Here is a 14,095-nt window from a genome sequence, read left to right as displayed (position 1 = left end):
CCCCCACCCCCGTTACTGACGTTTCCATGTGTTGCAGGTCATTGACGAGACTCTGGATGTGAAGGAGATGATCTTCAATTCTGAGAGAGTCGGAGGCCTTGAGGAAGAGCCGGTATGTGTTTAGCCCCAGAACCTAATGGGGGGTTAATATTCATGGAGACAGGGAAAGTGGGGGTCCCCCCAGGTGGGTGGTACCTGGAGAGCTGGGCCCTGGAGCTGCTCGGGCTTCGGGACAGGACTGGAGGGCACAGCCCTGACTGAGGATGTCTCAGTCCTGCCTGCCTGCCACGCTGTGCGAGTGGTCACGGGCTTTCCTGCACGTCTGCCTTGTCCCGTAGGAATCCGTGGGGCCGCTGCGGGAGGACTTCAGTCTGAGCAGCAGTGCCCTCATCGGCCTGCTGGTCATTGCGGTGGCCATTGCTACCGTCATAGTCATCAGCCTGGTGATGCTGAGGAAGAGGCAGTACGGCACCATCAGCCATGGGATCGTGGAGGTGAGTGGCTGGGCTTCTCCCGCTGGCCCCGAGCTGGGGGCTTGCTCTGCGGGCGGGGCGTGCTGGCGTTCAGATGTCTGTTCTTGGGCGCTGCCCGTCAGCGAGATCGCTCACTGCATCATTAGCTCATGTTTTGAAAGTCAGCCCCAACTGAATTAAGTTGATTCTGTGACAAAGGGCTGTTACTGACATTTAACATTAATTTGGCTTTGACTGTGAATGTGAGGAAGTCCTAAGAGCATTTTCTGTTGCAGAGGGTGGACTGTCTCTCCGATTCTTAGTGTTTCCTTTCCCAGGCATGCTGGGTATCTGAGCATGGAGGGCTGTAATGTTCTTCTTTGTCCTTGGCTTGTTTTATAAAGAACAAGTCGGGTCTGTGGCAGATCAGGCAACAGTGGTAATCAGGAGTGGTTCAGTCTTAAAACCATACCCAGGACTAACACTATTCTTTTTTTGTTTTTGTTAATATGTTTTTTAATTCATTTCAGAGGAAGGAATGGAGAGGGAGAGAGAAACATCAATGATGAGAGAGAATCATTGATCGGCTGCCTCCTGCGTACCCCCCACTGAAGAGCAAGTCCACAACCCAGGCATGTGCCCTGACCAGGAATCGAACTGTGACTTCCTGGTTCATAGGTCAGCGCTCAACCATGAGCTGTGCCAGCCGAGCTATTCTTATTTTTTAATGGGGGAAAAAGGCAACAAGAAATGTAGAAAGCAGAGCAGATTGTCTCTCTCCATCCTGATGGGTCGTTAGAACTCACCACTCGGTGGAAATGCCAGGGTCTCTCGATTCTGGAAAATGAGTGCAATAAAGAACGGAGCACGCTCTGGAAAATTAGCTCCAGGCATGACTCAGTTACTGGGTTTCAGCTCCTGTAGCACAGGGCCTGGTGTTAGACCTTCTGAGCTGGGAAGACCCGCAGAGCATCGGCCTCAGCCCTGTTTTATAGGGATGTTCCCCTCGGCTGTCCCAGGTGGCAGGGAGCAGAACTGAGACTCGCTCCTTGCTGTGGAGCTGGGAAATTCACTCACTGTTCTCCAACGTGGACTAGGCTGTTAGGGCTCCAGCTTGCAGAAGCATTGCCTCTTGTCCTTGTCCCGTGTCCTCACTCGTTTTGTGTAGCCAGTGGAAACGACACCGGGCTGGGGGTGGTCCCAGGCCTTCTAAGCCCTGTGCCGTCTCCTGGGTGCCCTGCTGTGACCCACAATCTCTGTTCCTGCAGGTCGACCCCATGCTCACCCCTGAGGAGCGTCACCTGAACAAGATGCAGAACCACGGTTATGAAAACCCGACCTACAAGTATCTTGAGCAGATGCAGGTTTAAGGGGGAGAATGCGCATGTCCCCCCACTGGAGTGGGGGTGCAGGTGGGCCAGGAGGTCCGTGTGTTGGATCGACTGCTGACCGACAGTTACTTCCAGAGGAGCTCATCTTACATTCAGACCTCTTGGATCACTAAGACTATAAAGTACTACTGTAGGATCACAATTTCCATTCTTTTAAATGGGTGAAAATGTTAATATAACTATATGATATATAAACCTTAAAGAAATGAGAAAATGGTCTATTGCAGATACCTGACTGATGTAGCTTTCTTTTCTAAATTAACCAGGCATCCCCTTCTATTGTGTTGTCTCACGTGCTCTCCATCGATGTGGGGGTGCTGGTTTGCAGTGACACTGTCCGTGCAGGGCGATGTCCTGGTTGCGCTAATAAGTCACCGAGGCTCATCCACTGTCCTGGTTCTTAGTTTTTATAAGGCAGTATTTCCTTTTTCAATGAGCTTCAGGAAGTCGCTGAGAAACTAAGTGGGTAGGGAACTGTGAGACCATTGAAGCACATCTGATCCCTCTCCAAGTCATGGTAAAGGACCAGGTTCCCGGGATCTAGCGTTCCCGCCGCTGGTTCCTCAGTGTCACCAAGGAGTTAAAGCATTTGCGTCCCAGCATCTTTGAGCGGAGCCCGTGTACACAGAATGGGCGCCCACACTCCTCTCCTTCGAAATCCAGTTCTTCCACGGATAGTAGCCTGTAGTGTGTATATGACCTCACCGTCCACCGTTCACCCACCGTAGCTTTTTACACCTCACTCCCTCCACGTAATGTCCGATGTGCTGTCTTTACCTCCGTGGGCATTTCCCTGTGAAGGCACTGACCCGCCTCCCGCTGTCCCCTGACTGCCTGCCCTCCCCCCGCACCCGCCTGGTGTTCCCTCAGAAGATGACCATCACGGGGCAGTGCCCGGAGACACGGGGCTGGCTTTGCGTAGCAGGAGGCCGGGCGATGCCTGACACATGCAGCGTGGCGAGGCTTCGTTCCTTCCACACCTCCGTCATGCTTGTGTAGTTGATGTTGATGTCACCGCTTCCTCTTTTTTTTTATTCTGAAGGTTCTGGTAACCTGTGGTGTATTTTTTTCTATTTCCCTGTGACAGTTTTTTCCCCTCCCTTCCCCTTATCCATGTCTCTCCCCACTATGCACAGGTAAACTTCACCTACAAACTCCTTAATCTGATCTGTGGAGAATGTACAGAGTTTAAACACATCAATAAATACTTTAACTTCCACCAGGACTCCTTGTGTGATTGGCTTGGCGTCACTCTGTGTGATGGTTTTGACCCTCTTGCCTCCGGGATGGTAGGAGTCTCCATCTCCGCAGGTGCCAGCCGCTGACGGGCGCGAATTACTCTACTCAGCACACGCGGCGGACTCTTGAGTTTGAATTCTTTCAAAATAACACCCAGCCAGCGTGGTTCAGTAGTTGAGCATAGACCTATGAACCAGGAGGTCACGGTTCAATTCCTTGTCAGGGCATAGGCTAGGGTTGCGAGCTGATGCGAGACAATGAATAGGGCTTGTGGCTAAATTTTCAGAGAGATGTTTGTGGGGCGTGCAGGAGGCAGCCAACCAGTGATGGTCATCATTGATGTGGCTCTCTCTCTCTCCCTCCCCTTTCCTCTCTAAAATCAATAAAAATACATTAAAAAACAAAACAAAACAGGGAAAGTAGTTTCAACCTAACGGCATGTGTCTTTTATGAATCCCAGAGAAATATTTTTGTTATTTCTTCAATGCTTTCCTCCATTATAACTTAAGTATGTTCTAAAATTCTAATTGGTTAGACCCGAACCTCCCTGATTGCTTTTTCCTTTAGCTTTATTCTAGAATCTGAACGATTGCTTTGCCTTTGTCTTCCAGCGTTTCTAGTGAATGTTGTCATCCTATTTTAAAATTTCTTAGAGCTGCTTCCTCCTATTTCTTGTAGCATTCTTTTTATGATGGCAAATCCATCTGAGTTTATGTTAATTTTTTTCCCTTAATCCTCACTTGAGGGCATTTTTCCCATTGCTTTTTAGAAAGAGTGGGAGGGAGAGAAGACAGAGAGAAATATCGATGTGAGAGACACATTGATTAGTTGCCCCAACTGGGCAGGGGATCAAACTTCCAAGGTGTGTACCCTTGACCGGGAATCGAACCTGAGACTCTGGTGTGCAGGCTGACATCCTAACCACTGGGAAACACTGGCCAGGGTTATACAGATTTCCTTTTTTAAATTACCTGTGTCCTTTGTGCTGTTGGTTTCCTGTAAGTGTGTAGTGGTCATTTGTTTGATCAAACTTAAGAATAAAGCACAGCCCAGCTGGCATGGCTCAGTGGTTGAGCGTTGATCTGTGAACCAGGAGGTCACAGTTCCATTCTCTGTCAGGGCACGTCCTGGGTTGCAGGCTCGATCCCCAGTGGGGTGTATAGGAGGCGGCCGATCCATGATTCTCATCATTGATGTTTCTATCTCTCCCTCTCCTTCCTTTTTCCAGGCAATAAAAATATAAAAAAAAAAAATAGAATAAAGTACAAATTAGCTTTTAAAAAAAAAACAGAGAGCCCTAACCGGTTTGGCTCAGTGGATAGAGTGTCGGCCTGCGAACTAAAAGGTCCCAGGTTCGATTCCGGTCAAGGGCATGTACCTTGGTTGCGGGCACATCCCCAGTTGGGAGTGTGAAGGAGGCAGCTGATCGATGTTTCTCTCTCATCGATGTTTCTAACTCTCTATCCCTCTCCCTTCCTCTCTGTAAAAAATCAATAAAATATATTTTTTTAAAAAAAAACAATAAAAGCCAGCTAAGAGTTTTGTCCGGCAAAATTAATTTCTTAAATGAGACTTTTCTTGGTACTGGAGACAGTGAATAGGTCTTGTGGCTAAATTTCCAGAGACGTGTTTGCAGCTTTCATTTTTGAGTTATTTTTTTATGTGGTGCATTCTAAGCAGAGCAGGCATGTGTATGTGTAAATGTCCATGTGTGCACACATGTGAGGCATCTTCCTGGGATACTAGAATAGGGAGTGTGCATTTTAAGAGCCTCTGGCCAGGAAGTACCTTGGGGCGAACAAGTTCGACGGGCTGGTTCTTTGTAACCGTCAGTACTTCCTCATCTGCCTCTCCCTCCTGCACCGGCCACTCACGTTGCTGCCAGGAAGGTTGTAGAAAAGATGAAACTAAAAAGAATTTTTTGACTCTAGTTTCTGCCAGAGTGAGAAGAGTGAAGCCATTTAACCCTGTGCGGGGTCTGTTGGGAAGTATAGATCCAGCATTGGAAATTCCAAGTCTCACAGGCCAGCTTCGTTCTTTTCTTATGTGCCCGCCCCCTGCTGGCCGCTTTACAGCGTTGTCTCATTTAACTGTTTAAGCCTTTCTAGCCTGGCTTTCTCCTAGAGAGCTGGGGTTGTCCGAGTCCAGGGGTGAGGGATGGAGCAGAGAGCAGGCCCAGGTAGCTGTCCGTCAGCCCTTGCTCGGTACACGTGTCAGTCATCCTACAAGCTGGTGAGTGTCAGTGAGGACCTATCCGCTGGTCAACTGTTGGGACTTTGACCATCACCAGCTCTCCTATTACTGGACGTTGGAGAAGTTCGGGCTGGTGAACTTGCAGTGAGTTCTGTTCACCCATTCACGACTCAGGTGGGGCCAGTACAGAGGCCTTCAGGGTTAGAGGTGAAGGTCAGTGCAACCAAGCCCACACCTCTCCCTCACCCTGGATGGATGGAGGGCTGTACATATAGTAGAGAAAGTTTTTAATTTTGAAAGAAATGCCATGGGAATAGTGTAAGTCAGGGACTGGCCAGCAGGCCTGGCCCTAGACCAGCCCCTCACCGAACCTTTGACACATCCTGAGAGAAACTCACTCACCTCTCAGTTTCTCCCTGGTGACTCAGCCTGCTGTCTGAGGAATGTGGCCCTGCCCACCTCACTGTGCTGTCAGCTGCAGGTGCCGGCGGCTCTCAACTGACTGGTCCCTTGTCCTCCTGCCTCTGTCGCCTGCAGTGACAAACGAGCCAGCCCAGTATCCTGGGAATCTGCTCAGTTTCAGCTGCTCTGACACTGACATTCATTATTTTTTCATATATTTTTATTGATTTCAGGGAGGAAGGGAGGAGTGGGAGAGTTAAAAACATCAATGATGAAAGAGGAAGGGTCTACTCTACTCTCTTGGTACTCGTTGGAAGTGATGGACACGGACAAAGTGGATGGCAGGAACTAGAAGGGCCCCTATGGCTTTCCCTCTCATTTTACAGCCTTGATATGGCCACCGAGTTCCTGCTGTTCAGCCCAGAGCCCAGTCTGTGGCTTGTGCAGCAGGCTCTGTTTTCTGGGACGAAGGCTCAAGTCCTTTTAAAACAAGGAGGACAGTATCTTGCCTTGTTACCCTCTATGCAAAAGGGAAATGGTGTCTGTCCTCTGTGGGCACTTCCACGGGGCATCCCTACTGCGGAGCAGCTCCAGTGCACAGAGAATGGGACCGGAGACATAATTAACATGTTTTTCTAGAAATGGTTGGGGCATGACTTTCTTGAGGAATCTTTGGGAGTTCTCTGGCCACGTTCACCAGGTCTGGTGGAGATTAAAATACTGAGAATAGCGTAGCAGCCTCCAGCAATGAAACACTTTTCGTACGTGCCTGTGTGTATAATTATTTTAAAATTATAAACATGTACTGGCATAAGTAAAAACTTGAAAGGCATAAGAAGATGGCCCCCCCCTCCCCCGCTTAAGTTGTTAAGGGTACAAAGTCTTTTGGGTCCAGTAAAATATTGCTGGTTTTAGTTCAAGCAAAGAGATGGCCCCAGCCAGGTGGTCAGGGACAGCGTCACAGCGACATGATGACAGCAGGTGCCCTTGATCCCATGTGACAAGCGTGGCACCTTACCTCTGGTCTTCCTCCCCAATAACACACAACCTCAGGATCTTATGAGAAAAACCCCAAATCGAGGAGCGCCCTACAAAATACCCAACCAGTACGCCTGCACACCGCCCAAGCCATCAAAAACAAGGTAAGTGAGGAACGGCCGCCGTCCACAGGAGCTTAAAGAGACACTAAATACAAGTTGGCGTCCTGGGCCATTGAAGGACACCAGGAGGAAACTGAATAAACTAAGGGCTTCAGTTGAGAGTGAGGGAAGGAAAATGTGTGTCAGTGTCTCAATGGGAAGTCCCCCCTCCCCCTTCTCTGGAAGGAGGTTACTGCCTCCCACGCAGAGAGTTACCCCGCTGCCCCTGCCTTATGATTTTCTAAATTGGGTTTTAACACTTTGAAGTAGAGCAATTAGAAAGCCGGGTTCAAAGGCCTATTCAAAGCTGAGAGTTTTGATTGCCTCGATGGCTTCACAGGTGTACACGGACGTCTACCTTACCAGGCTGTGCACCTTTAATATGTGCAGTTTTATGGTATGTCAGTCATACCTCAATGAAACTTTTTTTAAAGAGCCAGAGGGTAGACGCCTCACAGAAGGTCGCAATGGAAGAGGTGCCTGTTAGAGACAACACGGCACTTCCAGTCCTCTCTACCAAGGCTTTTTTCAAGTTAAGGATACCAGCAGGTCCTTTAGGTCGGACATACTTCCAACAGCAGAATCACCCAGAATGGACATCTTTCCAGACATTTGTTTACAAATTCCCCATAGCATACTTTTCTTTATTTTTTATTATCTTGTTGCTAATCCTCACTGGAGAATATGTCCTTTATTTTTTATTATCTTGTTGCTAATCCTCACCGGAGGATATGTCTCCAATGGTTTTTAGAGAGCGTGGAAGGGAGGGGAAGAGACAGAGGGAGAAACATTGATGTGGGAGACACACATTGATTGGTTGTCTCCGGCACATGCCCCAACTGGGACCAGGATGGAACCTACAACCAAGGTACATGCCCTTGACCAAAATCGAATCCAGGACCCTTCAGTCTGCGGGCTGACACACTATCCACTGAGCCAAACCAGCTAGGGCACATAAGTTTCTTTAGGAAAAAAAACAAAGTCAGCTCTAGCTGGTTTGGCTCGGTGGATAGAGCTTCGGCCTGTGGACTGAAAGGTCCTGGGTTTGATTCCGGTCAAGGGCATATGCCTGGGTTGGAGACAGCCGATCAATGATTCTCTCTCATCATTGATATTTCTATCTCTCCCTCTCTTTTCCTCTCTGAAATCAATAAAAAATATATATATTTTAAAAAATCAAAGGTGTTTTTTAGCTTTAAAAACAAACTAAAAACTGTGACATCTTTAAGCTCAACAAATCAATTTGGTATAAAATATTTTATTGGTCACTTATAATCTTATTAAAAATATTGCAAAGATTCTCACATTTTTAAAGTTCTGGATTCTTATCAAAATAACTACATTGAAGCTGTTTTGTAGCATAGTGTGCATTTATGGTTCCCAGGTGGGCCAGCACCAGAGTCTGATTTGGAAATATTTCTTTACTCCAGCCAGAGCCGTCAGCCCATCAGTATTACAGTTTTCCCGTATTTTACATAACACGTTATTTACCATAAAATATGAGTGAAATTTAAGAGTCAGCTATAATGTTACAGGTGGGGATTCTGAAACCATATTTCCTGGTTCTTTTTCTAATTCGGCCACTTCCTTGGTGACCTTGAGGAGGTAAAACCTAATTTCTCCATCTGAAAAAAGTGGGTTTGGTGATAGTACTTCAATGGGTGAGGAGGGAGTGACCCACAGGTAAAGTGCCTAAACCTAGACTGGTGCCCAGCACAGAGCAGGTGCTGATTAATGTTAGATATTATTTTTAACTCTTGAGAACAACCCTCCCCTCCCCCCACCCCCCGAGTAGTACATAGGGCTCGCTTGAAAAGTGGTATTTGTGTACTTTGTGATTCATACACAATTGGCTGGGCTGTACTAGTGTCAACCAATGGTCATTGGCACCAATTCAGTGCCAACAGGAATCCCCAATTTGAGGTGTGGTGAAGAAGGGAACAGTTCAGTGCCAACCGTTCAGTTGTGGTGCAGCACGACTGTGGAGCAGCGGCCCAGCTGTGATGCAGCTGTGAGGAGGCCCTACAGTGGTTCTCAACCTTCTGGCCCTTTAAATACAGCTCCTCATGTTGTGACCCAACCATAAAATTATTTTCGTTGCTACTTCATCACTGTAATGTTGCTTCTGTTATGAATCGTCATGTAAATATCTGATATGCAGGATGGTCTTAGGCGACCCCTGTGAAAGGGTCGTTCGACCGCCAAAGGGGTGGCAACCCACAGGTTGAGAACCGCTGCCCTAGGAGGTGGCCCTGCTAGCTAGACACCTCTGCTCTGTTCAAATAGAGAGAAGTCCCTGCCCCTGGTCCCTGATTGGCCTGTCCTCATGCAAACAAGGACTCCAAGTCCTCAGTTTGATTGGTCCGAAAAGCACAGTCCTGCGGGGCAGCTGCTCTGATTGGTCGGTGAAGATGCTAAATGAGATATAGCTGGCCAGGTCTGACTGGATGGGGAAAGTCTCAGTCCTATTGGTTGAAATAGGATTCTGGGAACTCCTTTATGAAGGTGGCTCAGTAGGTAGGACCACAGCGCAGGCTGGCAGGTGGCAAGGCTTCTCACGGGAGCAAGGCTGGCCTGAGAGGTCCCTGTTTAGCAACACCTGCTGGGCTCTGTTTGTAAATTTGAACCCAGGTAGCCACCAGGAGCCCTTATTAGTAGGTATCTTCTTTCGCAGGGTCAATAATAGAAACATCTGTGCTCTCATCTGAACCTTTGTTAGTCTAACATTATTTTTGTTAGCGTCTTCAAATCTGTGCATCTCCCAACAGCATTTACGACAGAAAAATGGACCACAGTGTTGCCTTGTTTTCTGTGTATTCAGCCATTTGGACTGTGGCAAGAAAAAGTCATTCTATCATGGTTTTATGGCTTTTTGTCTTTGGCTTTTATAATTAGGAAACCTCAAGCGGTACATTATCATTCCTTAATGATATTTTGTAAATTACTAAATTGAATATTGCCCGACTTTAAGCACTAAAAATGTTGTAGTGGCTTGTCTTCGTGCACTTGACATTTATTTTTCAAGTCTCATTAATGAAGTTGGCCTCATAATATTTATTAACAGCTCCAAACCAAAAACACACTTAGAGAGAGGAACATCATTATTTAGGAGTAAATGTAAATTTGTGGTCTTGCTCATTTAAAACACTTTTGCCAACTTATTGGATGATAATTGTTTTGCCTTCATGACAGGGATGTTGAAAAGCTTGTACAAGGAGTAGAAATGCCAGTCTTGGTCACTCTCGTTCTGTGCTTGCAATGTTATTATCTTCCATCGCAGTGAAGATAAGACCTTGCAAGAATTTTTAAAATACACAAGACATATATTTTCATTATTCGATTAAAATTTAAGTTCATTTAACTAGCACTTGGCACTGAGCTCGGAATGTAAGCAAATGAGTCAGCACACTTTGATTTTATAAAGCCCCTGTCGGCCCCTGTAGGCTGGTCAGCACCGTGGGTCACAGAGTGGGCTGGGTATAGCTGCACATAGCAGATGGGAGAAGGGATGGACTGGGATGTGCTGATCATGTGGATGGCAAGGAGGGTGAGAGAAAGGGAACATTTCAATGATGCTCTCAAGACAGAGCATCGAGGAAGTAGCCCAGGGAAATAGAATGCATTTCCCGAAAGGCTCCAAGGATACCCCCCAGACTACCAGCTCAGAGCCCAGGGTGTGGACACCAGGGTGTCTTTTGAGCAGCCCTCCTGTATTTGGAGGATTTCCATGTGATAAGTTCTGCCTACCCAAGGCAGGAACCAGACCCCGGCTTAGCAGACTGGTGGGTGAGCCAATGAGCTGCACTCACAGGAGACTTATTCAAGAGGGAACAAAGGTCAAAGACCACTCCAGCTAGCGGCGTGAAGCCAGCGGTGGTAACATCACCGGTGCCCAGGTGATGAGCTGGAGGTGTCTCCCTGGGGCTGGAGAAGTGGGGGCTTTGGGAGCAGCACTGTGGTTGGAGTAGCTGGCCTGGATCCTGGCTGGGTTTCCTCCCCTCTTGCCTTTCTGGCCCTGTCAGAGATTCTATGAGCTTTCTACAAAGCTTTTAATAATTTCCTCTTTTTTTTTCTTCCTCAAATTAGTTAGAGTATGCTGTTCGTGAGCTGGCAAGTTGACAAAAACTCCATTAAGGGCAAATTCACTGAACTCTCATGAGAAAATTGTACCTGTTACTGTCATTTAATAAAGGAGATAGGACTTAAAAAAAAAAAAGTGACGTGAGAACAAGGACTCTCGGGGTGGGGAAAAGTAAATACAGATGCAAAATAGAATAAGTTGAGTCAATATTTGAATTGAAAGTATCAATATAAACATGTGTGTTTTATCTCTAAAAAATTCCTACATTTGTCCACCCAAAGCCCCAGAAACAATGGATTGTCTTGAAATACCATTTTCCACTAAAAGACAGTAGAATGTCTTGAAGAAATGGCTAACTGCATGTTGGGGCATGAAATGTGCAAGACGAACCTGGCACGTCTTACCAGAAAGCCCAGAAACAGAGAGAGTAGGATTGGGTCCAAAGGACTCAGAGCCAGTGGAGGGGCCTCCCACTGCCCAAAGAGGAGACCATGTGAACATCAACGAGCATAAAAATGGCAATGGACCAAAACATATCAAACATGCATAAATCCAGCGGGCCCCGGTGGCTCAGTGGTTGAGCGTTGACCTATGAACCAGGGGGTTGCAATTTGATTCGTGGTTCGATTCCTGGTCAGGGCACATGCCCAGATTGTGGGCTTGATCCCCAGTGTGGGGCGTGCAAGAGGGAGCCAATCAATGGTTCTCATCATTAATGTCTCTATCTCCCACTCCCTTTCCTCTCTGAAATCAATAAAAAATAGATATTTTTAAAAAGCGCTTAATTCACATGTCATAATGTTATGAGGATGGAACCAAGTGGGTTTGGTGTCCATGGACATGACACAGCGGCCGTAGAGGAAGGGTCCGGGATTCACAGTAAATGCACTGCACATGTGTTGCATTCAAATGACAGCACCGTGTGCCTTCTCTGTGCAAGGCGTTCCTTAGCCAAGAGCTGAAAGGTGACGAGCCAGGAACCTGGGAGACGATACGAGACACTCCGCTGGCTGCGGAACAGCAGGTTTCAGTCATGAATGCCACTCATGTTACTTTGAAACCAGCTACTTTCAATCACCCACATTCGCTGAAAGGTCTTGTGCCTTTGGTAATTATAGTCCCGATGCACTACTTAGGAGGGACACAGGGGATTTTTGTCCCAATATGCAGAAACTCGTGTTTTATATCTTCTAGTTAGCTCTGGAATGCTTTACATGGTGGAAGGCAGCAGGTCTACTTTCTATTATAAAACTGACATGAATTATGATGGCAGTCGTCGTGCTGGGTTCCGAGGGCTCAACGAATGAGTAAGACACTGATGGGCCTGCAAAGGAAAGGTGGCCAAGTCCATGACGGAGGTACAAGCAGACCTAGTTGTGGTTTGGAGGGAAGGAACATCTCAAGGAGAAGACAGAGCATCAGTCAGGATGGGCTAGGCTTGCTGCAACAATGAGCAACCCTCAACTCTCAGGGGCTTACCATCCCCAAAGCTTAATTCTTATTCATGCACCATGTCCGGGGCCCATCAGAGGGGTCTCTGCACGTGGCAGCCGCTTAGGGTCATAGGACCACAGAGGTTTTTATCTCAACCTGTCCTCCCTGGGTGACTGCAAGAAGAAGGGGTGCGATGCTAGCCCGTGCCGGGAAAGGAGAGAGCTAGGAACTGTCGGTGCATACCACTGATGACTACCCATGACTACGATGACTCCGTAGGTGACTTGGTCTCAATACCCGAGTGGGTGTGAGGGAGGAGGGCCTCCCAGTGAATGAGAAGCATTAGGGAAGGTGCACAGGTGGGAAAGCCTGGCTGAGAGGAGCCCCTAGGAATGCTGGGAAGCCAGGTTGCCGGGGAAGGCAGGTGGCGTTGTGAAAGCCAAGCTGAGGAGGTTGGGCTGGATCCAGGAGCCACTGCAGCCTGTAAAGTTGTGGTTGAGGAAGAGGAACCTGTGATGGAAGAGATCAGAGGGCAGAGGCGGCAGACTGGAGGCAGGAGATCGCTCGCGTCGTAACAAATCCAGGCAAAGGGTGATGGGGGTGTACGCAGGGAATCTCCTAAGTGGGGAGGAAATACAGGGTCTACTTACAGCTACCTGAGAGAAAGGCTTGACCGGCATTGGGACTAATTGGACAGAAGATGTAAGGGGGAGCCCTGGCCGGTGTGGCTCAGTTGGTTGGGCATCATCCTGTGCACCAGGAGGTTGCCGGTTCGATTCCCAGTCAAGGGCACATGCCTGGATTGCAGGCTCGAAACCAAGTAGGGGGCATGCAGGAGGCAGCTGCTCGAAGTTGCCCTCTCACATTGATGTTTCTCTCACCCTCTCCTTTCTACTATCTCTCAAAATCAGTAACTATTCTTTAAAGAAGTGTGTGGGGGGGTGATGAAAGGGGGAGGTGGGAAGTCCAAGATGATCCCAAGGTTTTGAGCCTGGGAGAATGACACTATCACAACCAGAGAAAACGGTGGAAGATGGGCGAGTCTGGAAAGGAGGTGGGGGCTGGAGGATTGCAAAGCAGGGATTTTCTTTACTCTTGTCTCCCGGCACCTAGAGGAGTGCTCAGTAGTACTTGTTGACTGTGTATGCCAGTAGAACACAACTGGAGAAGTTCCCAGGCCACCGTTAGTGCAGAGTTGGCACTCCACGACGCCAGTGCTAGGAGGTACAGCCACCTATATATAAAGCCCCAAGACGAGATGCCAAGAGCGTGTAGAGAAAAAAGGGAGGAGGCTGAAGGGAGAACTTGGAAACCATTTAGGGGCCAAAAAGTAGGACCAGAATCCGGGCGAGGTGGGCATCTGCGGATGGGATCAATCCGTGTCAGAGGCTACAAATGGGTAAAGGATGCTGGGAACAGATAAGAGGGCGTTTGGGTGAGCAACTCAGGACTCTGGTGCTCTCCCTCCCCCCACTCCCCCCACTCCCCCTGGGAGAGCTGGAGGCAGGCCAGCAAGGGCCTCTAACAATGAGAACGGGCAGCTCCGGGCGCAGGGGAGGCTGGGCCGGGGCAGTCCGGTTTTTGTCTGGGTTCGGAGAGGTGGTAATTGAGACCCAGCCGCGCCGCCAGGTGGAGATTGAAGTTGCAAGAGGGCGGGAGAGAAACCACGGCTGACAACAGGAAGCGGGAGGAAGGGAAAGGGGAAAGGCCAGGAGGGGCGGGGAGCGCGGACAGCCTGCTGCTGTGGTGGGGGGCCTGCTCTTC

The 14,095-nt window shown here is 48.4% G+C and overlaps 1 protein-coding gene across 4 annotated transcripts in view; it reads left to right on the top strand.

The window, feature by feature from the left end:
- Positions 1–3,062, top strand: part of APLP2 (amyloid beta precursor like protein 2) — a 39,010-nt gene extending 35,948 nt beyond the window's left edge. For all 4 annotated transcript variants that reach the window (XM_006775030.2, XM_006775029.2, XM_006775028.2 and 1 more), the window contains 3 exons: positions 38–112; positions 339–494; positions 1,721–3,062. In XM_006775030.2, the coding sequence (XP_006775093.1) occupies positions 38–112; positions 339–494; positions 1,721–1,822 (333 nt within the window). In that variant the 3' untranslated portion in view covers positions 1,823–3,062. The remainder of the gene's footprint in view (positions 1–37; positions 113–338; positions 495–1,720) is intronic.
- Positions 3,063–14,095: the final 11,033 nt, after the last annotated feature.

The sequence above is a fragment of the Myotis davidii genome, unplaced genomic scaffold (genome assembly GCF_000327345.1).
Source record: "Myotis davidii unplaced genomic scaffold, ASM32734v1 scaffold148, whole genome shotgun sequence".
Classification (NCBI taxonomy): Eukaryota; Metazoa; Chordata; class Mammalia; order Chiroptera; family Vespertilionidae; genus Myotis; species Myotis davidii.
This window is presented reverse-complemented; position numbering and strand designations above follow the sequence as displayed.